At 47.5% G+C, this 26,199-nt stretch overlaps 1 protein-coding gene across 3 annotated transcripts in view; it reads right to left on the bottom strand.

Moving 5' to 3' along the window:
• Positions 1-1,253: 1,253 nt before the first annotated feature.
• RNF185 (ring finger protein 185) overlaps positions 1,254-26,199 on the bottom strand; it is a 32,648-nt gene continuing 7,702 nt past the window's right edge. The window contains exons 1-8 of one of the 3 annotated variants that reach the window (XR_001362775.1): positions 25,090-25,216; positions 12,286-12,514; positions 9,974-9,992; positions 8,985-9,097; positions 7,543-7,597; positions 5,559-5,676; positions 1,702-3,725; positions 1,254-1,645 (exon numbers count right to left, since the gene is read on the bottom strand). Coding sequence is in view for 2 of the 3 variants with exons in the window: in XM_005869770.2 (XP_005869832.1) it covers positions 3,628-3,725; positions 5,559-5,676; positions 7,543-7,597; positions 8,985-9,097; positions 9,974-9,992; positions 12,286-12,461 (579 nt within the window). In the remaining variant the exon portion in view is untranslated. Of the gene's footprint in view, positions 3,726-5,558; positions 5,677-7,542; positions 7,598-8,984; positions 9,098-9,973; positions 9,993-12,285; positions 12,515-25,089; positions 25,217-26,199 lie in introns of those variants that run through there. The other 2 variants (XM_005869770.2, XM_005869771.2) reach the window with 2 other exon arrangements.

Below are 26,199 nucleotides of genomic sequence, written 5' to 3'. Positions count from 1 at the left end.
ACACAGGCCCCGCCCCCTGGCTTGGAGGCGGCCCTAGCGCCCCCTAGTGTGAGCGGCTCCCTCGGTGGGGGCCGGAGCTGGTAAAGATGATGCAGCGCGCGGGCGGGAGGCATCAACATAGAGGACTCAGCCCATTTTACAGATGGGGACTACTGAGGCCCAGAGGATACGCTCCACTACCTCGAAATGGCACAGCTCATGAGGAGCTGAGCTGGGTTGGGAGCCCAGGTCTCCTGACTCTCAAACACTCCTGGAATCAAGAATAGGAATATGGAGAAAATAGGTCTCCATTAACTAGCTTTGGGGGAGGGGGCTTAAGCGTGGACTTTCTTTAGAAGCTTCCAGCTCAGAGAAGCCACTTTTCTGTGCCACTAAGGATAAACAGACACTCAGTCGATAACGGGGGTGGGTGCAACCACCACTCCAGGGTCAGATCCTTAGCCAGACCAAGGAAGGATATAAATGAACTCAGCACATCCGATCTTCCCAGTTTTTCAAGACAAACCAAAAATCCAGATGTTTAGGTGAAATTTTCCACTTTTTAAAATGTTGGGAACATTAAAGTTCTAAAAATGCCATGTAGGCCAAAGAAAACACACCTGTCTACTGGACTTGTCCTGCAGGCTCCTCCTTATGGAGGAGAGAGCACTGGACCAGGAGTTAGGACAGCAGACTGGCTTCTGGCAGCTGCTAGCTGGCTGAGGGGCCTTGAGAAGCACTGAGCCACGCTACTCATCAACTTGATAACTATTAGGTCACAGTGTAAGAGAGAAAAGAGCTCCATTCCGAGGGATGACCTGTAGCTCTGGTGTGCTGGGAAGCCTGAGGCTGGGCCGGGTGTGTGACCTCACCGTCTTCCATCTCCCATTCTGCTGCCGAGGAATTCCGTGGAGCAGCACACCCTGCTGGGCAGGCCGCCTGCCCTGTCACAGAGCTTGCAGAAAGCTGCTGACAGTAACGTCTGTCCTCCGGCTCTGATGGGCCACAGCTAAGCTCCGTGTGGCAGCCTGCGAGCTTAGGAATTCCACATAGTTGTCGGGGCCAGTGCTGCCTGTCAGACCGGTCACCCCTTGGGCAGGGCTATGGATGAGGCCAGGCCTCCAGCCTACTCCTCGATGGCTGTTTGAAGACTTTGTCTTCAGGGTGACATTCCCAAGGACACACAGGTGCTTTCCAGGGGCCAGGCCAGTGTGACTCCTCCCTAACCCGTCCCCCTGACCCCGTGACACGGATAAGAAGCCCACAGCTCGCAGTAATGTAAAACCATTTAATTCTAAATCAAATCACTTTCACAACAGTGAAAATTAGCAACTGGTCAAGGTGTGCCGCTGTACATGGTATCATTTTCTGTCTGTGGTTGGGAGCTGGTCCTGATCCGCAAAGGCGGCAGGAGTAGGAGTAGAGACTAAGAACATAGAAAACACACACAAAAGAAGGGAAAACTGTCTTGGTGGGGGGTGGGGTGGGAGGGGTCTGTGAGCCTGCAGAGGGGTCGTGGGAGGGGGGCTACCTATCAGGGCTGGGCCAGCAGTCCCAAATCAGCTCTCCCGCCCCAGCCCCTGGCAGAGCATGAGTGGGGACCTATAAGATGAAAAATCAAAGGGCAGGTGGCCAGCCTGGCTTTGCTAACAGGCTCCTGGGATACCTTTGCTGATAGAGCTCATCTGGGCTCACTTCCTTTAAGAGTCCAAGTGATTATACCTTTGCTGGTAGAGCTTTCCTGACTCGCTCCATTTCATTAAAGAGTCCAAGTGATTCATCTTCCTACCCACATCCCTTCTTTAACCTTTCTTCTGGAAACCCATTTTCTGTTGGGCCCAATAGATTGACGTGCTCTCCCCCACCACTAGGTGGAGGCACTGCACTGAGGGATCCCACCGGCCTTCTCCAGCTGAGATACTCCAGGGGCACCTTCCACTTTGGGGATTTCTAGGTGATAAAAAGAGCACGATTGAGCGGGTGCCCCCAAGGTATTTAAAATCCATGAGGCACACTGTAAAGCTGGTGGCTTATTCTTATCAAATGGATTCAGCAAATGAACCACTTATTCAATACTTATATTTTGTCTTTTAACACTGAACTCTGGCATTGACAGGTTACAAGGAGAAAGGGATGGGGGCTATGGAGAGGGAAGCAGGGCTTCCCATCTTGGATAAGGTCCTGGTTTCCATATGCTATGCAGAGCCATATCTGGGAAAGAAAAACAAACCATTAGGTGGGGCTTTCTACCCTTTGTTGGCTATTGCTGGAGGTAGGCCAGGAGCACTGTGGCCCAGTGATGAGACAGAGGCCCTCCGAGGAAGGCCATCTCCTCCCAGCCTTGGGATCTCTGGAATAGACTGGATTTCTAGGAAGAGGCCTGACAGACTATTCCACCAAGTGAACCGTCTTCTCGCCTGGACCACACTCCCTCCATCAGATTCGGACAAAGCAGCTTGTGAAGTTGAAACACAAATCAAGGGCTTGGGCAGCATGATTCCCACAGAAAGGCCACCCCATGTGTCACCGTGTGAGGCCCCCAGGCCCCCTGCCCGACTGGAACAAAGCACCGGGTTGCCTGCTCTGGAGGAACAGGCTTCCCGGGTTTTAGCACATGTCCAAGGAGGTGTCCACAATCCGTATCAAATCAGGGGCTTCCCCCTTTGCCGCCTCTTCATTAAGGACAATTTGGCGGATGGTCTTCAACATGCAGCGGGGCTGACTTGACAAACCCCCGTTTCCTTTGGGCGGGTCTGCGAGGAGATGCACGCGGAGCTTCTGCGGCCTTGGGGACAGGGCTGCTGTGCGGCTGTTCCTGCGTCGGAGCTCTGAACCCCTCTGCAGCCGCAACTGCAGGTCTTTCCTCATGCACAGCAGCAGTGGAGGCTGTGCCCTCTGGCAGAGAGGAACACGTGTGTGGTTTTGGGGGGAAAGGTGATGAGAAATCTGTGAGTGGAGACACGTCTCCCAGGATGATCTATGCCAAAAAACAAGGTCATTCAAGCCGCTCTCGGGCCAAAGACGCTGAGGATGGCCAGAGCCAATAAAAGATCTTTGGGTCTCTGGTGAGTTCATGATGCGCCTCCAGCTTCAGCTGCTGCAATTAGGATCTTTATAGGACAGCAATTTCTGGCACCTCTGCCGAGGAGGGAGAGGAAGGAGGGAATAGGGCAGAGCAGCACTGAGATCTGGCAGGGGAACCTCTCTGTATGAGGACCCCCACTGACCTCAGAGGCCACTTACCAAGGGTATTTAATGAGATGAGAGGAAGTTTCCACAATCAACATTTGGTTCATCCCTTTGTTCTTATAACATTAAACGCAGGTGAAGTTGCACCGACAGTTTCTCTCTTCTGCCTCTTCCCGGTGCAGAGTCAGGAGCTACTGAGCTGGCTGGAATAGGATTTCATGTTGTAACCCAGGACAGGCAGTGCCAAGGCCTGAGGGTTTATGGCAGCGGCCACAGTCCAGGGTTCTCGACAACAGCCTTGAGTCCTAAAGCTCTGATGGAGAAGCAAGATTCCTTGATGTGTTACGGACCCCACTGATTCCAGGGCTTGGGTTTATCCAGGAAGCCAAACATCAAGAGTGGGGGTGGTGTGGCACCAGTCCAGAGGCCCTGCCATGGATGTAGGCCGGGAGCCCAGCATTAGGCAATTAGGAGCCAGAACATGATCACCAGGGCCACAAACAGGAAGAGGCGTGACAGGAACTGCTCATCCACGTACTGGGGCGTTCCGGGGACAGCTGGAGACAGGAGGGAGAAGAGAGGTGTTAGCGCACTGCAGCTGTGCACACGCCCACTTGGGACTGAAGTCGAGAAGCATCAACCTTCATCTCTTTACAGAATCCTGCACACTAAAAAGATTTCCAAACCCCAAATAACATCAGGCAAAACAAAACTGGAATTGTGAAAATATGTGGAATAATATAACAATGAGGACAAGATCTCCAATGTATCCGCAGAGGGTTTGGCCTATAGGTGCAAGTAAGTGGGGAAACTCTTAGAGGGAATAATGAAAGGAAAGCTACGTTTGTTAAGCACCTTCTGTGTGCACAGTGTTTGCACACACATTATTGCTTGGTGAGTACTAACTATTCCCATTTTCTGTAGGAAGAAATCAAAGTTGGTGGTGAACACACAATACAATATGCAGATGATGTATTATAGAATTGGAGAGCTGAAACCTATATAATTTTATTAACCATGTCACCCCAGTAAATTCAATTAAAAAAAGAAACCGAAGCACCGCCTCCGAGTCATGGAGTCTCTAGATTCTGCTGCTGAACCACCCGGAGGGTCTCAGAGAGCCCGGCGTGGAGTGCCTTCCTTTTCCAGAGGAGAGCGCTAGGGCCCAGACAGGCAAAATGACCGGTTTCCCTGTTTCCCTCACCGCCCAGCAAACTAGGGGAAGAAGTGGGCTGAGAACTTGGGCTTTGAGAAAGCTGCTATGTATAGCTCCCCTGTCCTGACTCTTAGAGAAAGAGAGTTAAGAGCACCTCCACCCCAATGAGCAAGCGGCATCATGACAGGAGAAAACTGTCTGCTTGTGGCAGGAGGATCCAGAGGGCAGCCTGTTTTCCTGGGGAACGTGAGGTGAACCTTGGACCAGGTTAGAAGGAAGCGAGCTACCAGGCAGGTTCCTGCTGCCTTCACGGGGCCCTGCCCTTTGGGGCCTCCTTCCTCATGACCTCTTGGTGCTGTACTCTTCTCCAATGAGGTGCTCTGATGGATTCATGCAGGCAGGCAGTCAACAAAGACTCAGTGATTGCCTGCTAGGCACCAGGGTGAGGCCAGGGGACACCTGGGATGGCCCAGGAGTAGGTTACTGTCCCTAGAGCATAAGCTCCTGGCCAGGAAGTACGCACTGGTCCCTACTGTGCCCAGCACACATAAGGCTCCTAGGACTGAAGCAGAGCTCAGCTGACCTTGGCGGTTCTGCAGGTTCCATGGTAAGGATCCTGGCCTGGGTGTCATATTGTGACAGAGTACAGAGCACCCACCTCGTCACCCTGCTCTATACAGACTGCAGCTGGCATTCTCAAGATGACTGGATGCAGAAAAGCAGCAGCAGGTGGCAGACATAGGCATAGTTCCCAAAGGGTTGGGGCTTGGGACCAGCCCCATGTGTGTCCCGGGGGAAACTGGACAGAGATGCCAGAGAAGAGAGAGGCCCTGGGGTCACACACTGCCCTTTCCAGCCCCCAAAGGTCCAAGTGAGGATGGGGTACATGTGCAGAACTAGGCTTTTCTTCAACTGGGTATGGTTTATACCTTTTCATTTTATGGGCACGGGATACATCTTGAGAAACATTACTAAGTATTTTCTGATTTGCAAAATGGAGCTAATTGCACATCTGTCTCAAGGGTTCTCATGGGGATCCTGAATTTGTAACAGAAAGCACTTTGAACATGCCTGATACTTGCTAAGTATGTATTATCGTTAGCACGACTACCAGTAACCTGGAAAGAGTTTAGCACATTTTGAAGGCTGATTATAGTAACAATTATCTATCACCTACATACTGCTGGATTCCAGAGAGCCTTCAAGCAGGATTCCCAAGGGAACAGGGTCTTACCTGGAGGAGGCCGCCCATCATTTATGTTAAATGCTGTGGCAAATATCCCAAAGGGAAACGCCCCAATTCCAAAAGACATCTGGAAGCCACCATCTCCAAATCCAAATCCTTGAAATCCCTGTGCAGAAGAAATGCAATTCAGAAGTGGAACAAGCAGGTCTCTCTCGTACCTGTTAAACACGTCACCTTACATGTGGCATCCACCTCTCCTCCCTATCCTCTGCCGCCTGTTTCCAAGGGCGGAACATCTTTTCCTCCCATCTAGATCCCGAGGCAGAGGAATCTGGTGGCCCATCTAGCCTACAAGGAATCCCAGCTAAGGAAATCTGAATGCCAGAAAGATCGGGCTCTACCCAAAGTAAAACTCTCTGCTAAAGCAAGGCAGGTTCTTAGAGCTCCCAGTTCTTTCCCAGAGTCCCACGCTAGCCAGTAAAAGTTTCTACATGTTTTGTAGCAGCAAAGTTGGTGATAACCCTTATGCCCAATAATAAGGGAACGTCAAAACTCTCTGCTAAAGCAAGGCAGGTTCTTAGAGCTCCCGGTTCTTTCCCAGAGTCCCATGCTAGCCAGTAAAAATTTCTACATGTTTTGTAACAGCAAAGTTGGCGATAACCCTTATGCCCAATAAGGGAACGTCAGTATAAGCTACACATGCATATAATAACCATTCAACAAGTGTTTGTTGCTGTTACTATTGAGGGTAATCTGGAGAAGAGACCCTCAATTTCAAGATCCCTGACTCAATAATCACACTCCTGGGAATCCTAAGGAAATGCCATAATTCAAATAGGGGGGCAGGGGGGAGGGAAATGTGCCAAGTTGGTCACTATAGCATTATTTATAACAGCAAAACCTAGAAGAACCTAATAGGTTCTTCAATGTGAAAACCTAAATTATAATGCATCCATATTCAACAAAATAAATACAATAAAGAGGACAGGACAGAGCATCACGGAATATATTGCCAAAATTAAAATTTAAGCAACAGACTGGTGACGACTACATAACACACACACACACACACACACACACACACACCATACAGATAAAAAAAAGATGTGGAAATGCCCTAGCCAGTTTGGCTCAGTGGATAGAGTGTCGGCCTGTGGACTGAACGGTCCCGGGTTCGATTCCGGTCAGGGCACATGCCCGGGTTGCAGGTTCGATCCCCAGTAGGGGGCGCGCAGGAGGCAGCGGATCAATGGTTCTCTCTCATCATTGATGTTTCTATCTCTCTCTCTGTCTCCCTTCCTCTCTAAAATCAATAAAAATATATATTTTTTTAAAAGATGTGGAAATAAAAATATACTTGGGTGATTCTGGAAGTATGAATAAATATTTTGCTAATGCCTGATTTAAGTGCACAAAATTTTTGAGCCAGTAATTCTACTTCTAAGAATTTATCCCAGTAAAATAATCATGAACCTACTCAAAAATCTATCTCTAAGTTCATCAGAATATTTTTAGGTTAAAAAAGGAAACAGCTAAATGTCCAAAAATGAAATAAATGAATTATGTGAAGTCCATACATTGGAGCATTAAACAGCTACATAAAATATTACTGACATGTAAAATCTCAAGATATATCAATGAAAATCTACCCCTCTCTGAGACTGTGAATTCCGTAAGGGCAAGATCTTTGCTATGTTCACTGATACATCACCAATGCCTAGAATGATGCCCAGCACATAGAAGGCACTTAGTATAAAATGAATGAAATTTTAAAAGAAAGAGGGTTATAAAATAGGAGCCAAATAGAAATATATATATATAATTATAGAAAAATAAAAAAGAAAATAGACCAAAATGTTTCCAGTGGTTATCTCTGGATGGTGGGATTATAAACGATTTTTTCTCCCTTATCCTTTTGTATTCTACAAAATTTCCTTTACTTTTAATCAAGGAGGAAAAAGTATAGGGCCAACAGAGAAACTTCTGAAGCCATGCACTTATTTCTAGAAGCTTCCCCTAGCATTTTCCTCACCCCTCTGTTTTCTGGCTCTGGCCTCTGGCCTTGAGGACGGGGCGGGGTCTTCTCTCTGAAACAGAAACGGTGTAGATAGGTTTATTACATAATGCTTTGAGCTGCTCCCAAGTGAAGTGGGAGTTCTTCACCAGGGCCCCGCCCGCTTCCTGCCCAGCACAAGTACCTATGCCAAAATAAACCAAACACTAAATAACTCTTTGTTCTACCTGCAACTGTTCTCTACCTATGGAGAACCAAGGAGAAAATCAGCTTGTTTATAAGATGCTCATCAGACTGCACTGAGCTGGCTCCTCTCACAGACAGCATGACCCAGAATGCCAGCCAGACACCTATCCCTGGACCAGTGTGATATAGGGGTCATGAAATAAAATTTAAAAATCCCAAATCCAAACTGAAACAGAGAGTGGCCTGTCGGCAGAGAGGGCTGAGACTCAGGGTCTCTCTGAGCCGCCCATTAACTCCAGCTTCACCCCCCACTCCTCTTGGGCATGTCCTCTACTCTATCTTGCCTCTGGGCCCCAGCCTCTTCCATCACGCGTCCCACAAATACCGGACTGAGGACTTGCTACCCATCAAGCACAAGGTGGGTTGTTACCAATACTAAGGCTGAAGACAGACCCTACTCTTGAGGTGTTCATGGTTTAAAGGGGGTTACCACCAATCACAATACAGTGTGGGAGGGACTTCTTTATAGAGTTATGAACCAAATGGGTGGGAGCATGGGTGAGAGCAGCTAATGTGGGGAATAAGTGCCATTTCAAGGAGGAAGTAGCTTTAGGGCTGCTCATTCCAGATGGGCAGAAGTTTGAGGAGGAGGAGGGGTGGAACTGGGGCAGGCAGAAGAGGCAAAGGGACAACAAATACAAAGGCTCATGAACGTGAAAGGGTAGACCCTTTAAGAGAAGTCCAATGTGTCTGGCCACTGGGTGTGCTGGGGAGTTTAGGGGTGTGTGTGTGTGTGTGTGTGTACGCGCCACATCACAAAGGGCTCTCAGTACTTGTGTCTGGAGAATGCCAGACCCACCCACACCTTCATTTCCAGAAATTTCAACTCCACAAGCCTCCCAGACCCCCGTCCCTTCCTCCCCCCGTATTTTACACGGCACTGCTACAGCAAGCCACCTCCTTGCAGACTCCTGCTGGGACCTTGCTTCCCAGGCTGCTCCTTCACAGCACTTCGCACACTTGCAACTGTGATGTCTTGTGCACCGAGTACATCGCCTGCCCCTGGCAGACGCTCAGTGGATATCGGTACTATAGCTCAGCAGGTGGCAACCTGGCTCCCTTCCCCTCCTGGCTAACTTCCATCTGGACTCCAACTGTCTCAGAACTGAGGGTCTGCGAGCACTAAGTAAAGCGAGGGGTGAGTCGGTGCTGAATGGAAGTGAATTCATGTCCAAAGGGGAAGATTGGGTGTGAGAGGTGCTCCAAGGCCTCACCTGGGGTCCTGCTGCCCAGTGCTGCCCCGGCCGTAGAGGGGGATGACCTTGTCTCGGCTGATCCCAGCTTTGCAAACTGGACACACCTGTCTGTTAGGTCTGGTCTCCAACCACTGCAAGCAGGAGAGAAAAACGCGTTCTATAAATGTGAATCTAGGACTTCAGAGCCAAGGAAAAGGCAGTGTTTAATGGTCTTATATCTTATTTCCTTTATCTTACTGTCAAAAGCCCCAAAACTTATGTATACTGTGCTCTTTATAAATTTATAGCAGACACGTTTCACCAGGTTCCACTGGGATCAGAATGCACAACCTGAACTTAGCAGGTAAGTTTCCCCTACCTTCTCCCATCCAGATGCTGAGGCTCTAACTTCTAGAACTTCTGTTCTCCCGCCACGTTCCTAAGCCCCCTACTAGTGTGGGGCTCCACTGACAACCACCGTGGAGGCAGCCAGCTTGCAGTGCTTACTCATAGGCCGTTGTGAATGCCAGGCCTGGGTCTTGGTGAATACTTACTACCTGGTTTTCATAATAATCTAAAGCTGGGAAAATAGACGTTCTTCCTGTCACAACAGCTCTCTGTTGAGACCAAAATGTTTTCCCCTTCCTAACATTTTCAAGACCTTTAAGAGTAGGGGGAAGGTTGATATGATAGGAGCCACTTTCTAGAGGCACAATCTCAAAAATAAAACATTAACATATTATCAAATCCAACCCAGTTTTCAGTTGAGGAACTGAGACCCCGAGAGGCAGTGGCCTGCGAAGGCCACAAAAGCCACTGGCAGCGGTCAGGACCATCCCGGGTACCACACTGACCCGTTTCCTCAAGTGCCTGTCAGCGGGCAGGTGGATAATGGGGGCTGAGGGAAAGCAAGCCAATGAGCCCACAAGCAGGGGAGATTGCAGTTTCTGACAGCAGTCTCCTGAGACCAGGAGTGTCTTGTGCAACCACAGGTGATGAAAGACAAAGTGAAATGAAATGCACCTTACCTGATGTAAACACGGCCAACTGTCAGAGTCCCCAGGGCAACCAGCCATCAAGGAGAAAAGAGAGAGGGGAAAGGAAAATAAAATGTTCTCATTAGCAGAAACATCGGGGCAGGAGCAGAAAAATGGGCAAACTGGGTAGAAGTGTGGAGCACTGCCAGCCCACTGAGCAGGGGAATCACTGGAGCCAGAAATTAGAAGAGCCTGGGCTACAAACACGGAAAAATGAAGCCATGGAGTCAAGACGCCCACCTCCACCCCTGGGATCCTACTACTTGCGAAGACGCCCACAGTCAGACCATCCCAGACCTAACTTCTCTACAAGTAAAACTCTGAGGGGTTTCGGCCTCTAAAAGAATCCAATAAAAGCTAAGGAACCCAGGCCTGAGCAGTGTGGCTCAGTGGGTTGGAGCATCATCCCATATACCAAATGACTGCGGGTTTGATTCCTGGTTAGGGCGCACACCCAGGTTGCAAGTTCAAAACCTGGTCAGGGCATACAGGAGGCAACCGATCCGCTTCTCTCTCACATTGATGTTTCTCTCTCTCTCTCTCTTTCCCTTCCCCTATCTCTAAAATTAATTAAAATATATATCTTTGGGTGAGGATAAAAAAAAAGCTAGGTCCCTCTGTGTAGAAAAATTCATAGGAACATTCTCATGCTCTCATTCACACATGTACACACGTAATATTTTGGACTCAATTTCAGTGGATTCATAGCTTCCTCAGACTCAAAAGGAACGTGTGGATCTAGATTCAGTTTAACAACATTTTCAGGCTGTCCTCAGCCTTGAGAGCTCGGCTGGCAGTAAGTAGCTTCAAGTTCAGGTCTACTGTTAAAAACATCTTTAAGTAACGAGAAGGGTGGGGCTACCTTCAGCTTAGTGAGCTACACTCCATAGGTTGTTGCCCAATCTCTCATTTTCCAAATGAGGAAACCAGGCTCAGAAATATTAAATGACTTGCCTATAGCACCAGGGCTAAAAAATAAGTTCCTGACTTCCAGTTTACTGTCCCTCTATCATCCAGCCCTGGGTGCAAGAAAAAAAAAAAAAAATGACATTTACAGAATTGAAGGAAAAGTCCCTCTAATTCCAGATTTTTAACTTTTCTTTCTCTCTTGATTCATTCATTCAAGTAACAAATGTCAATTGCACACCTACTCCGTGTCAGGACAGTGGAAAATACGGATATGATTTCTGCTTCTCAAATACCACATTTCTTTACCTGAGTAAAATTTAGGCTCAGAGGATAATTCCTTTCCCAATTCCTGAACCACAGTTTAGCCTCACATTCCAGATACACTATCTCCCTGGACATAACGGACACCTGACATCTGTCTTCAACATTAATCTTGCATTGTCACTCCAAACTGGGCCTGAGACCCTAAATCATGGCAGATCTCCACTGGCAACTTCCCACAAAGGCTGTGGGGGAGGTGGAGGTAACTTCTCCTCGGGGGGAAAATGAAAGAGTGTAACAGTGATGATGATTACTCCCATTTATAAAGCAACTACTGTGTGCCAGCCTGTGGCTGAATAGCTTTGCATTTGTTCATATCACTAGATGGTCACACTAACCTTTGAGGAAGTGCAATTATTTCCATTTTACAGATAAGGAAACCGAGGCACAGAGAGGGCAGCAGATCTGTTCAGAGACAAACCACTCCAATGAGAAGCACCTGTTTCATTTTAGAGTCTGTGCTCTTTCCAATGATACCCTGGCTTAATTCTTAAGATCTAAACATTTACCCAGATTCTTAGAGCCAAGAGGGGCTTCTGTAACCATCGAGGCTGGAACGGACACTGACTCTGCCACTTCATTTTAATAAGCTACGTAAAATATGGTAGCAATTATTAGGATCCCAGCTAACACACAATATTTACTCTGTGCTATGTGCTCTTCTAAGCCTTTGACATATTTCACATCATTTAACGTTCACAACCCTATAAAATGAGGCAGCGTGTAAGTATCTTGCCCAAGGTCATCCCGTAGGAAAGTGGAAGAGTCGGGATTCATAGCCAGGCAGCCTGGCTCCACAGTCCTTGCTCAACACCATTGCACTATCCTGCCTCTTGGCTAACAAGCAAGTAGCAAGCAGTAAGTGTTCACTAAATGGTGAGCTGTTTAGAGATGGGGATACGGAGCCCAGGGTGGGGACTGGATTGACCCCCGAGCTGGGATGAGAACCCAGGTTGCCTGTCTTTGGACCTGAGTATGGCAGGACCCGAAGTGTGTGGGAACCTTCCCCAGCTCTGTGCAGGGCTATGAGCTTTCCCAAACCAGCAGTGTGTGCTCTGGGAGGGGGCACTGACCAGAAGAGGTGGCCGCACAGGCTGATGACGGCATCCTTGGCTGTGTCCAGGCAGATGTTGCATTCGAAGGTGCTGTCCTGCCCTCCGCTTTCGCCAGCACCATTGCTGCTGCCGCTGGGTCCCCCCGCACTGGAGTTCTCAGGGGACGCAGAGGCTGAGGGCCCCTTGCTTGCCATCCTTGGCTTGGCTGTCAGCAAACTCTTGAGTGAAGACGCTCCCCAGGAAAATCCTGAAAAGCAGAAAGCCCTGGACTGCCATTTCTGCAGCTCACCCCCTCACCTCCATGCCAACCCCCCACCATCTTCTCTCAGTTCCAGATGTTCAGATTAGGACTGAACCCCCAAGTAGACTTCCCAGGAGCTGCAGAGGATGACAGTCGTGGGGCACTACCCAGACAGCAAGGACTCAGAAACTTTCAATGAACACGGCCCAGAATTTACCACACAAACCGCACAATACAGAGCAGCTTCCGATGACTCCACAGGAACTGGACCTCCCTGTCCCTACATTCGCCCAGGATAACGCCCAGCTGACAAAGACATGCTCAGTCAAACTGAACTTTCGCAGGCTGTCCCCTAACTTTGGAGAGCCTCTATATTGGCAGGGCAGTCTGCTCAGGCCAGGAGGATTCTGACTGGCATATGCCAGAATATGAAGAAAACCCTGTAACTCTGAGAGGTGAGGAAGCGAGGAAGAACCAGGAAGGTCATGTGGTCCAATGCCTTCCACACTGCCATCTCTGCAGTCCGCCTTCTGCCAGGTTAGAATATCACCCACCTTATTTTATCTAAATCTACCAACTCAATACCTTTAAAGCGGAGGCTTATGACACTGCAGAAAATAGAAAACCAGTACTGTTTACCATAGGGATAAATAAATATAAGTATAATGAAGGGAAACCTTTTCTCCTCATACCACCGAAAACCATTTGGCACACTCATACCATGCTTTGGGCAAACCTGGTCCAATCTTTTTAGGAAACTGTGGCTTGAGAATTCTCAGCAAACTGATTAGTGTGGAGCTGAGACTGGGACTCATGACACCCAGTTTGTACTCAAACCACAGACCACGCTGGCCACCAAATGCTGGGAGAAAGCGACCACGTTCATCACCTCTTCCTAATCAAACACTCTGCCAGGAATTGAACAAGAAGGACGATAAGGCCAACACCAAAGGATCCTCAGACATTCTGGGTGCAGATGGTGAAGAACCTCATCGGCCACCCTCACCACCTCAGAAATTCCGAGGAGGAAAGGCTGGCTGGCCAGCACAGTCGGAGAACCGGAGGTTGGATGCTGGTTCCAGGGGATGGGTGGTTTGGGGAACCTCCCTTCTCCTCTCTGGGCCACAGTTTTCTCATCTGTAAATGGAGGCACCCTTTCCAGCCCCGAAACTGTGCTGCGAAGGGTCCTCTTACCCACTCTCTGCAAGCAGACAGCCCGCCCCAATCCGAGACTCACCACTGGAGCACCAGAAGGCCACCCCGATTTCAGCTCCCAAAGTGTGAGAAGGCAAAGACCGAGAAGCCAGTCCTCCCACCCAGCAGCCTTCCGCACACCACCACCCAGGACTCTGGACTCACGAGTATCCCGCCCCACGACAGCAGCTCAGTGACTTGAGCTCGGAGAGGAACCGGCTCACCGCCACTTTTTCACTCAGTTTCATCATTTTACGTGAGGTCCCAGAAGGGCAGCTCGCTGGCTGCCGGCAACCCAGTGCTTTGCTGGCCGTGGCTCCAAGACCTTCCCCACGATCGGTGCTTCCCCCTCCTCACACAGAATGAAGCCTGCTTGTGGGGGCCACATCATGGCCTTTCTTTGTCATTCTAGCTCAACCACCCAACACCTGTGTTTCTTTAAAAAAAATAACCACACACACAAAAACACAAACTTTTAAAATGAGAGATTTTTTTGCCCTAGCTGGTTTGCCTCAGTGATAGAGCCTCGGCCTGTGGACTGAAGGGTCCCGGGTTCGATTCCGGTTAAGGGCACATGCCCGGTTTGTGGGCTCAACCCCCAGTAGGGGGGCATGCAGGAGGCAGCCAATCTATAATTCTCTCTCATCACTGATGTTTCTATCTCTCTCTTCCTCTCCCTTCCTTTCTGAAATCAACAAAAATATATTTTAAAAATAAATAACATGAAGGATTTTGTGTGTACATATGCAGAAAGATAACCATAAAGTCAGGTTCATGGACCAATCTTAAATGACAGTCTTCTTAAATGATGCAATAAGAAGTACACAGCTCTAACAATGACGCATTCTTGTCTTCAAAAAGGAAACAGAGTTTGATCGAATCTTTAAATGAATTACCCATTTACAGAAAATGTGGGGCATCGATGCATGTGTTAAATCCAGAAGGAGGCGATCAGCAAATCCAGAATGCAGACTTTTTACAGGGCAAATAGCCCAAGTTCTCCAGAAAGCAAATCGCATGGGAGGGGTGTGGAGGTATATAGAGACTGACACTTGAGACATGCCACCCAGCAGCAGTGTGAGGGGCTCACGGGAACCAAATCAAACAAACCCCTGTAAAAAGACATTTGTGAGATGACTGACAAAAATTAGACTTAACCTGGATATTAGTTGATATTAGGAATTGTTAAATTTTGTTTAGTATGATAATTTTGCTTAGTATTGTGTAATGTTTCTGAAAAATTCTCATCTCTGGAAACATACTTAAGTATTAATGAAGAAATGATAAGATGTTTGAAATTTGCTTTAATCCAGGGGAAAAAGTGAAAGTGGAGAGAAAAGATTACATAAGAACAGGAAAATTGATGGTTGCTGGAGCTTGATGATGAATGGGGATTCACTTTTTAAATTTATTTTATTTTTTAAAAATATATTTGTCTTTATTTCAAAATATATACAAATTGAAGCCCTGGCTGGGTGGCTCAGATGGCTGGAGCACTGTCCCGTAAACCAAAAGGTTGCAAGTTCAATTCCTGGTCAGGGCACATATCTAGGTTGTGGGTGTGATTCCCCGGTCAGGATGTGTACGGGAGGCAACTGATCAATGCTTCTCTCTCACACTGATATTTCTCTCTTTCTCTCTCTCAAAACAATAAACATATCCTCCAGTGAGGATAAACAAATAAAAGAAATTGTAAAATATGTGTATAATATTACACTTGCTACAACAAGAATGAATATAAATATTAGTAAATGTCTTTATTTTTTCTCTTCAATCCCTCCACACACACCCCCCACAGCTGGCAGCCTGCTCTCTATCTGAGTCTGTCTCTATTTTGCTTGTTAGTTCAGTTTGTTCATTAGATTCCAATATGAGTGAAATAACAGTGAATGTCTTTAAAAATGTGGACAACATAACAAACTGTGAACAGGGATTATCTCCTACCCGTGGGGGTTTAGAGGTAGTGACTTACACTTTATAAGTCCTCCCCATTTATAAAACTGACATTTTTACATGTATTAATTGTGAAAGCAGACAAAGAGTACATGTTTTTAAATTTTTCCCAATATTCCAATTTTCCCCAATCTGTAAAGCTCTGCCTTCAAGTCCTGGCTCCACCACTGACTAGTCATGTGGCTCAGGGTCAATACCTTGATGGCGTCAATTGTTTTTCTCACCTGAAAAGTGAGGTGTCATGCCTCCTATGAGACTGCTAAGGTGGCCCTAGATAGCACAGTGACTTGAAGAGCCCACGAAGGCGGGAGGGCTGTTGCTGCTAGGGAGATGCACATACATGCCACTTACTCTGGTCCACTGCCCTCTCCATTCCCTGGGCCCAACAAAGCTCTGCATGGTGTGGGCTCCTACACATACGGAGACAATCGGGGTTAAGGCAGATATCAGGTGGGAATGGTCAGGGGACAGTAACAGGTCAGCCCAGAGACTGCAGGGAGGCCAGGCACTGGGACAGGCCTGCACGTCCCAACTCTAGGCAGCTCGCATCACTCTCATTCGAATTCTCAGTAGACTGATCACGTGGACTAGGTTCTAGAGTCTCATCCTGGGAGGCACTCAAGTATTTGCTGAGTGGGTACAGGCATGCATGACTAGTCTTGGTCAACTCCCAGGCCAGCTGCTCACCCATCCCTGGAGCTTCCTCTCCTCACCTCCTCCCTACCCTAAAGCACAGGAACTTCACCTTAAAGCCTTCCCTGGGGACTGTCCATGGAGCACCTGTGAAATCACAAAATGTGGCCACAGCCTCTGGGGCCCAGCAGGACTAGGACAGTGGCTCACAGAATGGAGGGCCCTGGTTGGTGCAGGAACCGGACAGAATAAAAGGGAAGCAGGCCTAGAGCACGCCTGAGCTGCCATCCCACTCAAATTCCTTCCTGGTCCCTGTAGAGCCTAAGGCCTTGGACCTGACCACACAGCAGCCTTGTTGTGCTGGTTCTGTGCCCCGGTCCCAACCATGACTATTCTTCACTCCTGATTTGAATCCACTTTCTAGTTTTAAAAACACATTCACACCTATTACCACTTCTGACCTTCACTCCAATTTAGAGAGGACATCAGCCGGGAGGTTAGAGGATTTGCCCAAGGCCAGGCCATCATACAGTGCCAAATTCAGACTTTCCAACATGATATCAGCACCCTTTTCACTCTTACATGTCCCCCCTTTAATAGCTTTACAAAATCAAATACCTGCTTTTTGTTTTCCCTCGAATTCATTGTGCAATGCAAATCACTCATCCACTTATGTATTCTACCAACAGAACTCTAGTACCAACTACATTCAAGGCCAGAGGTTGAGCGGGGTGGGGGTGGGGGTGGGGGTGACAGGGGGTCACAAAGAAGAACAAGGCCAAGTTGAAGCTCTGAAAGCCAGAACAGGAGTAAAGGAAGATACAGGGATAATTACAAGAATCCTTACCAGGGGGCTCCATTAAACTTGCCTCTTTTTCCTAAATAAGGCACCTTTGCAGAGCTCTGGTTCCTAGATCCCCTCGGGGGGTTTAACTAGAATCTGGACTGGATAGGGCCCAATAACCTGTGTCCCCCACCTTCCACTCCAGATGTTCCCTTGACGAAGAGTTTTAGAAATCCAGCTCTCAAACAGGGGACAAAACTAGCAAAAGCAATCCAGCACAGCACCGAGTATGGGAGGGGCAGTAACCTCAGGGCCTGTCCTTCAGAATACATGACCCCTAACTACAGACCTTGGGGACCATGAAGAGGTCAGATAAACTTGGGAGGTGGGGGACAAGTCTGCTGAGACCTCACACCACCCAGCACCTACCTAGTCCGTCCAGGGCAGAGCTGACCAACAAGTTCACACCTCGCTTTGAAAAACATTCCTAACTTTGAGATGGCCAGGGTGGCACATGTGGTACAGGACGAAGGCAGGTCTGCAAGGCTTCATGATCCCTCAGGAATGTGGAGCCTGGAAGCTAACACGGACCAGCGGACTGACCCAGCATCCTCACTCCTATTACCTTCCCGGAGCTGGCCTGGCCCACTTCACAGGAACTGGGAGAGGGAGAGAAGGGAAGCGATGCCCATCCCTGCAGGAACCACTGGGGAACTCAACCTGGGGAAGCCATCTTCAGGCTCTAAGTGTACTGCAGACATTTACCATCTGCCTTCTGTCTCTTTAAGAATTCCTGGGTCAGGGTGTACAGAGGCATCGAGAAATGATAATCCCAGTTCGGAAGCTTACAAATTTGGGTGATAAACAACTGGCATGATCTGAGAGGGGACCCAGCAGAGGTCTCGTCCTGTTGCGCATGCGCTTGTTCGTACATGCCAAGAACCGTGGTGTGCCTGAGCCTGCCTGCCCTGGTCACTAGGCGGCTGCTGGCCCCCGTGGAACAGAGACGGGACCTGCATTCCGAGAATGTCTGCATCACAATCACAGGAGGCTGCGGTGGGAAGCGATCTCAGTAAGCCGATCGGAACTTGCAAGACACAGAAATGAGGCTCAAAATGTTAGAGTCTAAATGGAGTTTAGGTCAAAGCTAGCTCCGAGAGGCCTGGCCCGCAAATTTAGGACCATGGGCATGAATGGCCTTCCGGGTCCAGGAGGACAGAGCAGGCTCAAGACCAGCACCTTTTCCTTGGGGCTGCATGGGTCCTTTCCTCTGTACTATCTCATCTCCCTGTCTGTTCAACCAACCCTTCTCCTACCTTCCAAGATTTACTAAAGACCCGCTTGGCCGGGCATTCAGGATACAGAGATAAAGGATTCAGTCTAAAGGGGGACATGAGGGGAACATGGACACGTAAACCAACAAAGCAGCCCAGTGTGCTGGCCACTGACAGGTGTGTACAGAGTATGTGAAGGCCCGGCCTGCTGGGGAGGATGCAGACACAGCACACAGAACAAGTGGATAATTCACTGTGTCACGTTCAGTGTGGCTGGGGCCCAGGGCACATATGGAGGTGGTAGGACAGCAAGGGCCAGGACTTAGGCAGAAAGAAAGACCTTGTGCGGCACAACCTTCACATTTGAGTGGGGGCTTGGGGTCAGCTGTGCCTTCTTTTTCACATTTTCTTCCACTATCTCTGAACCAAAACGGTTTTTTGTTTGTCTGTTTTCTTTTAAGCTTCAATGCTTTCTCTTAAAGCCTATCAGGTTTGATGAGAAAGGGTGAAATAGGATTTGAACTGCCCTGGCACAAGCATTTAAGGGTCATCTAAAGAGGCTGTCTTTTGTCATCCCTTATATCACTGTCTTATAATATTACTTTTTTTAAAATATATTTTATTGATTTTTTTACAGAGAGGAAGGGAGAGAGAGAATCAGAAACATCGATGAGAGAGAAACATCGATCAGCCGCCTCCTGCACACCTCCCACTGGAGACGTGCCCGCAACCCAGGCACATGCCCTTGACTGGAATCGAACCCGGGACCCTTCAGTCTGCAGGCCGACGCTCTATCCACTGAGCCAAACCGGTTTCAGCTAATAATACTTTTTACTTGGGACTTTTGTCCCTGAAAACCAGCATGCCACAGGCCACAGAAGAATTTGATGGCTTTGCTTTCAGATCTCAGCTCTGCCACTCTGTGACTCAGACAGTATCCTCCCCCTGAGCCTAAGTTTAATTCACATCCCCCTTCACAGGAAGGTCTCTCCCGGGGTACACTGGAGTGTAGTGTTTCATTATATTCCCCACAGAGCTATGCAATCAGCAGGTACTTGGTTAATCTGCTGAGTGGATGATTCACAACTTCCCTTTTTGACTGAGTGTCGTTCCTTGAAGGCATAGTAGGTGAGACATCAGAATTGTGAATGAGGAAATCCAGAATGGAACACACTTAGTTTGAGCTAGGCAAAGTCAGATTTCCCCCGGAGGTGTTACAGTCAGGAGGCACCTGCACTGTTATGTTTATTACACTATGAATAGCATAAACTAACACTGCTCAGTTCATTACAGGAATTGTTTCATTTCATCTCTACAGCCCGCCTTTGAGGTAAACACCACCACGCTATCATCAGCATCCCCTGGCTCGGAGTAGTTAGGTCATTGGCCCATGGTCACAGAGCCAGTCAGAGGCAAAGCTTCCCAACTCCCAAGCCAGGGTGCTTAACAGACAGTGCCTGAGTGATGCGTTCATGTCTCTCTTCAAACCTGGACCCACCTTCCAGCTGCTTTACTCAACACAGGGCCACGCACCTCACGAGCACCTCATAAATGTGTGTGGGTTGATGGATCTGATGCCCAGAAGTCCTCAGAACCACACAACTCAATGTGAATCAATTCAGCCGACTAAGTTGTGGAAAATCAGTATCCTTAAAGAACAAGACACTCTTCAGTGATATTTTTTCAGAACTGGAAATGTTACATAACTACTTTAGAAAAAAAAATTCTTAAAGTATTGCCCCAAACTCTTAAACAAAGGAAAAGATCAGGGAAACCTGGCAATCAGAAAAAGGTTTGTGTTTTCCCAAACTGGTACCTACCTCTATTAGAAATAACATTAACACAGAGTATTAATTATTCACTAAATGCACTTACTCTAGTTAGATATCTCCTAGAGCCACAAACACAATGCCTGACAAAGTAAATGTTTGACATTTGTATGCAAATGAATGACGGTGATTTGCCAATTTCAATTCAAACCAATATAATTGGTAAAATATTGTGTCAAAGAAAAGATCTTCGGACTGAAGAGATCCTGGTTAAGGGCTGTGAATCTCTAGTATCATACACTGGAAGGAACAATCTGGACTAGAGGACCTAGTCTGACATTCAGCTCTGCTACTGGCTAAGCCAGGATCGTCACCTGCAAATTGGGTAACTGTGTCTGCCCTTGTTATGAGAAAAGTTTCAAAACGAGAGGTTTGCTTTTGTTTCCATTGTCAGTAAATCCTTTTAAATTCAGATTCTGTAAAATCTCTTTAATTCAGATTTTATCTGAGATTGAGCTAAAGACCTCGAACATACTCTGACAGTAAAGTATAAAAAGAAAATGAATAAGGTCAACAAGATTTAACCAAGTAAGGAGAAAACTTCCTAAGAGTTGAATAATATCAGCATATCCTTGACAAAACAATGACCTCACTTCTTCAACAGGAGATCCTAAGGACCATCAGGGGAGCATATACCATAAGACAGACCAATCATGGTCAAAAATAATAAAACCAAAATGACACCATTTTGAATAATCTTTAATACTGAATTTTATAAATCAAAATCAGGCTGTGTCCAGAGCCACCTGATATTAATTGTTAGTGCAGTCTGGAAAATATTTAAAGAATGCCAATGATGAAAATAAATCAGACAAGCTTCCCTGCCCTCAAGGATTCTAGTCAGAACTTAAGTGCTATTTTTAAAAAAAGCACCTCACACTGAGAAATGGCTCTGCAGGGATGTTAAAAAAAAACAAGTAATTTTCCTGGGCTTTTGCCCAGGATCCACTCCCATAGTCAGAGAGCTGTCCATCCTTAAAACCTCCCGCCATGCCTACAGCACGAGATGCTCTTGACAAACAACTGGGAGTGTGAATACTGAAGAGTCAGAGACTACACAGGAGTCAACGTAGTGACTGTTTCCAGGGTGGAATGGCCAGCTAGTCCCCTAGGCCAGTGGTCGGCAAACTCATTAGTCAACAGAGCCAAATATCAACAGTACAACGATTGAAATTTCTTTTGAGAGCCAAATTTTTTCAACTTAAACTATATAGGTAGGTACATTGTTATTAACTTAATTAGGGTACTCCTAAGGCTTAGGAAGAGCCACACTCAAGGGGCCAAAAAGCGGCATGTGGCTCTCGAGCCGCAGTTTGCCGACCACGGCCCTAGGCCATTCCCAAAGAAACAGGCATGGCTGCTGCTTCTGATCTCCTGACTTGGGGCCTGGCTCGGGGCCCAGCATGGTGGCACAGGGAGGCATTCTGGTTCCAAAATGTGCAAGCTCTCCAAAAGAAGAAGGGCCAATAAGGTGTCCTCCCGGGTTTTAATGGGGACTTCATTAGTCATTGGCCATTAGCAAATGAACTCAATCTTCAGCCCCTCTCCCTTTCCTGGAGGCGGTAGGATAGGTGGGACTGAAAGTTCCAACCCAGTAATCACATGGTTGGCTCCTTGGGCAATCAGCTCACAGGAGCCTTCCAAAAGTCGCCTCAATAACATAACAAAAGACACTCCATCCACCCCACCCACCCCCCTTGGGAAATCCTAAGGGTTTTGGGGGAGTTGTGAGCCAGAAATTGTGGTAAAGACAAACTGTCTTATATATCACAGTATCAAAGCTACTATTAAAACAAAACAAGACAAAACAAAAAATGACAAGTGTTGGTAAGGAGGTGGAGAAATTGGTGCCCTTGTGCACTTTTGGTGGGAATGTAAAATGGTACTGCTGCCGTGAAAAACAGTCTGGTGGTTCCTCAAAAAGTTAAATATTGAATTATCATATAATCCAGCAATTCTGCTTTTGGACATATATCCAAAAAGAATTGAAAGTGGGGCCTCAAAGAGATACTTGTGCACCCATGTTAATATCTGCATTATTCACAGGAGCTAAAATGTGGAAGCAACCCAAATGTCCATCAATGAAAGAATGGGCAAGCAAAATGTGGTATAAACATATATTTAAAAATATATTTTAAAAGTAATAATAACATAAAAATAAATAAAAATGCAAAAACCCATTCCCAGCTCCCAGGCCATACAAAAATAGACAGTGGGGGCCAAATTTGGACCATAGTCCATAGACTGCAAGCTCCTGCTCTAGGTCAGAATTTGCCAATGTCTACTTCAATTAAAAAAAACAAAACTGCTTCACATCAATTAAGTTTGGCAACACTAGAGTAAACAAGGTTAAGCACATTTCTTTTTTTAAAATATATTTTTTTTTAATTGATTTCAGAGAGGAAGGGAGAGGGAGAGAGAAATAGAAACATCAATGATGAGAGCGAATCACTGATCAGTTGCCTCCTGCACACCTCAGACTGCAGATCAAACCCACAACCTGGGCATGTGCCCTGACCAGGAATCGAACTGTGATCTCCTGATTCATAGGTCGATGCCCAACCGCTGAGCTATGCCGGCTGAGCAAGGCACATTTCTTTATTGCAGGATGTTGCAGTGCCTTTAATGTGGTACTATCGAATGAGAAACCACCAAAAGGGATGAGCTATGAAACTTTTCCCAAACTTATTATGACCATAAAGCACTTTTTTCAGAGACATCTCTTCAGACTAGTGGCTTGAAAAAACACACTATGTAAATGCCAATTTGACACTTTTTAAAAAAAAGAAATTTTCAGATTGAGAAGTTTTAAAACCACCACCACCAAGTTAAAATCATTTTACCCAGCATCTGGAAAATATCTGAATAAGCATTTCACAATTTTTTTTTTTAACCCTAGGAAACACACACAAGGCAGGAAGATAAATACAGGGCGTCTTGGCTGAAACCCAACCTTTTGGGGGTGGGAAGCATGTCAGCAGAATTGGGTCATAATATGGAATCTTTGTTCCATAGGACAATGTAAGCATTCTATCAGCTTTTGACAAAGCAACCTGCTTGGGGTTTTAGAAATCCCAAAATAAGGCGCTCTGATGTTTGACTACAAAACTAAAGCTACGCTAGAACTATCTGCAGATTACCCATACGTGAAGATGAACTGGCAAGTCAAGTCCATAAAAGGACTGCTTTAAATGTTACACGGAATGTTAGCTAACAGACTGCAAAAATCCTCTTGGTAGGCTAACACCATCTATACAACACAGTGCTGGAGAGAGGCTTACAGAGGGATTTATGTCCCAGGAAGAAAGACTGGCCTGAACAACCCCAAGGGACCATTCTGTCTGAGACGCCTCAATTCTGTGACTCGAAGAGTTTCCTGGCTTCTGATCAAGTACAAATTCTTCAGAGGCATTTCCAAGGTGTTATGAGAAAGGCAGCTACAAACCCATGGGGTGGGCACCCTGCTTGGTAATTCATTCAACACCCATTTTTAAGGAGCCCTTATCAGATGAGCCATTCCAAAGTCCTTGAAATGGATGGTTCCCAGGAAAAGATTACATAAGATGCATTACATCCAGGCTCACTGGCCTCAGTTGCCCAAGATGTAGGAGGGCAGAAAAAAAGTCAGCCAGCACCAGAAAGATTCAAAATAACTACTCAGACTCAGACACTTTAGAGTTGGGTTGAGCTACAGTGGATAGAGCTCCGTGGATAGAGCATCGGCCTGTGGACTGAAGGGTCCCAGGTTGGGTTCCCGTCAAGGGCACATGCCTGAGTTTCGGGCTTGAGGCAGCCAGTCAATGATTCTCTCTCTTATCATTGATGTTTCTATCTCTCTCTCCCTCTCACTTCCTCTCTGAAATCAATAAAAATATTTTTAAAAAAATAATAATAAAATAAATAAAGTTGGAAAGGGCTGGCATTTGACACCTGTATCCCTCCTTCAACAGGGAGTTCACTACCTTTGGAGGCAATTCCATTCCTGGTCACCTTTGACCAGCATTAAGTTCCTCTATTACATGGAAATCTTGGCTTCCTGTAGAATCCACCTATTGGTCCTAGGTCAGCCCCTTTCAAATCCGAAGATGATGTGGAAACCCTCTTTACCGTAACAACTTTGTCAGTTATTAGAAGACAGTTCCCTTCCATTGCTCTCTTTTCTGGGATAAACATCCCAATTCCTTCAAAGAGCCTGGACAGGCTAGGCTCTCACTGCCTCAGAGCAAATCCAGTACCCACAGCACTTAAGGTCAGTGAGCTTCAGACATCAGTGGGCATAGGACCCCCAGGTTCCCACCCAGGTTGCAAATACGAGGTCCTATTTTGAGTCCCCCTGGCGAAAGCCTGCACGCCCAGGGCATTTCAAAGAAGATGGTGTGAGACCGGCACTGCATTCGGAGAAACACTGCCCAGGTTGGCAGATGAGGAAACGGAGGCCCGGCACAGGGAAGGGATTTGGCCCGGAGCACACAAGTACCTGGAGGCGGCCAAGTCTCGAACCCGGGTCCCTCACTCCCAAGCCCAACTCTGTTCACCCAGCTTCCCGGCCTCGGCTTCTGCACTCGGGGCAAACTCATGAAAAAGTACTAGGAGCAGCCCCGAGGGGGGGTGGGGGCGGGAGGCAGAAAGAGTTGGAGTGAGTCCTTGCCAGAAAGGGGAGCTCGTGGGGAGCCTTTTGCCTTTCGGGGCCTCAGTTTCCCCAAGTTGTAATCACGGGCCGGAAGACCACAACGCCAGCCCGACCTCTCCTCTGAAGCCAAGGGCCCCGGGCAGAACAAGGCGTGATGTCTCCGTGACCCTGGACTCAGGTGTCGCAGCCGGCGGGCCCCGCGAAGGAGAAACCCGGTCCCCCGCCTCTCAACCTCGACCGCCCCTACCGGCCCCCTGCTCCCCACCAGCCCCTCCGGTACGTACCGGCCGCCGCTCAGCTAAAGCCGCCGAGGCCGACCCAGCCTCTCCGTGCGTCGACCGCTCCGCCCAGTCAATCTCTACGATGAGACCTCGGAACCCTCCTACGCGGACTCCGGTCACCTGACCTGGAGCCGCCCCTTTCCGAGATACTTCCGGCCACAACCGGAAGGGGTTGGTCCCCTGCGCTGTGGTCCGGGCCCAGACCCGGGCTCTAAGGTTCCGCCTGCGGACAGGAAGCGGAGGAACAACCTGGGGGCTCTCGACAACTTTACAAAAAGATTCGGTCCGGGCAGGGGGAGCACAGCGTAGGCCTGGAACAACTTGTAGTACCAGAACGTAAGGATGATGGGAATCCGAGAGGCGGGAATATGTCAGAAGACACAGGAGCTAACTTGAAGGAGATCCCATTTAGCCAAATCCGAGCAATTTGAGCATCAAAATAGGTAATGATAGCAATAGAGTTTAATGGAGCAAAATGGTAACAACCCATGAGTCTTTACTGATATAAATAAAGAAGTGGAGCCCTAGCGAGGGCCGATGCCCTAACCACTGAGAACACCGGCCAGGGCTGTTCTCTAGAATTCTTGATACCCATCTTCATTGTTTCATTAACTCAACCAACATTTATTCAGTGCCTGCAGTTGTCTCAGGGATTGTATTAAGGGCTGGTTCTGAGTAGGGGGTGAAGGTAGTAGATGAAATAAACTCCTAGATGAAATTCCTCATCTGCCAGCCCTCTTCTCGGGCTCCTATGGACAAGGGAGTAACACAAGGTGTTTCCAGTCATACAAACATGGATTTGAGTCCAGGCTCTGATAAAAAGGAAAGTAGTTCCTGATATCCAGGTGCTGGTCTGGCACTAACAAGTAGGCATTGGCATTCTGGTGAATATAAAAATGTCACAGAATAAAAAACCAAAACAAACAAAAAACAAAATGTCTACAGGACATCAGACAAGGCCACTCTGTGATGGTGATGAATCAAAACAATAATAAGACCTTTCCCATAATCTTCCATAATCGTGTCTGAACCAGACAAAACATAAAGATAGTCCAAACCACAAAAATGACCAAACAGTTCCCTATCCTGGCTCATAAAGAGGTTGCTACTTAT

Source organism: Myotis brandtii, unplaced genomic scaffold (genome assembly GCF_000412655.1).
Source record: "Myotis brandtii unplaced genomic scaffold, ASM41265v1 scaffold303, whole genome shotgun sequence".
NCBI lineage: Eukaryota > Metazoa > Chordata > Mammalia > Chiroptera > Vespertilionidae > Myotis > Myotis brandtii.
Note: the sequence above shows the minus strand (reverse complement) of the source record. Positions and strands in the feature narration are given on the sequence as shown.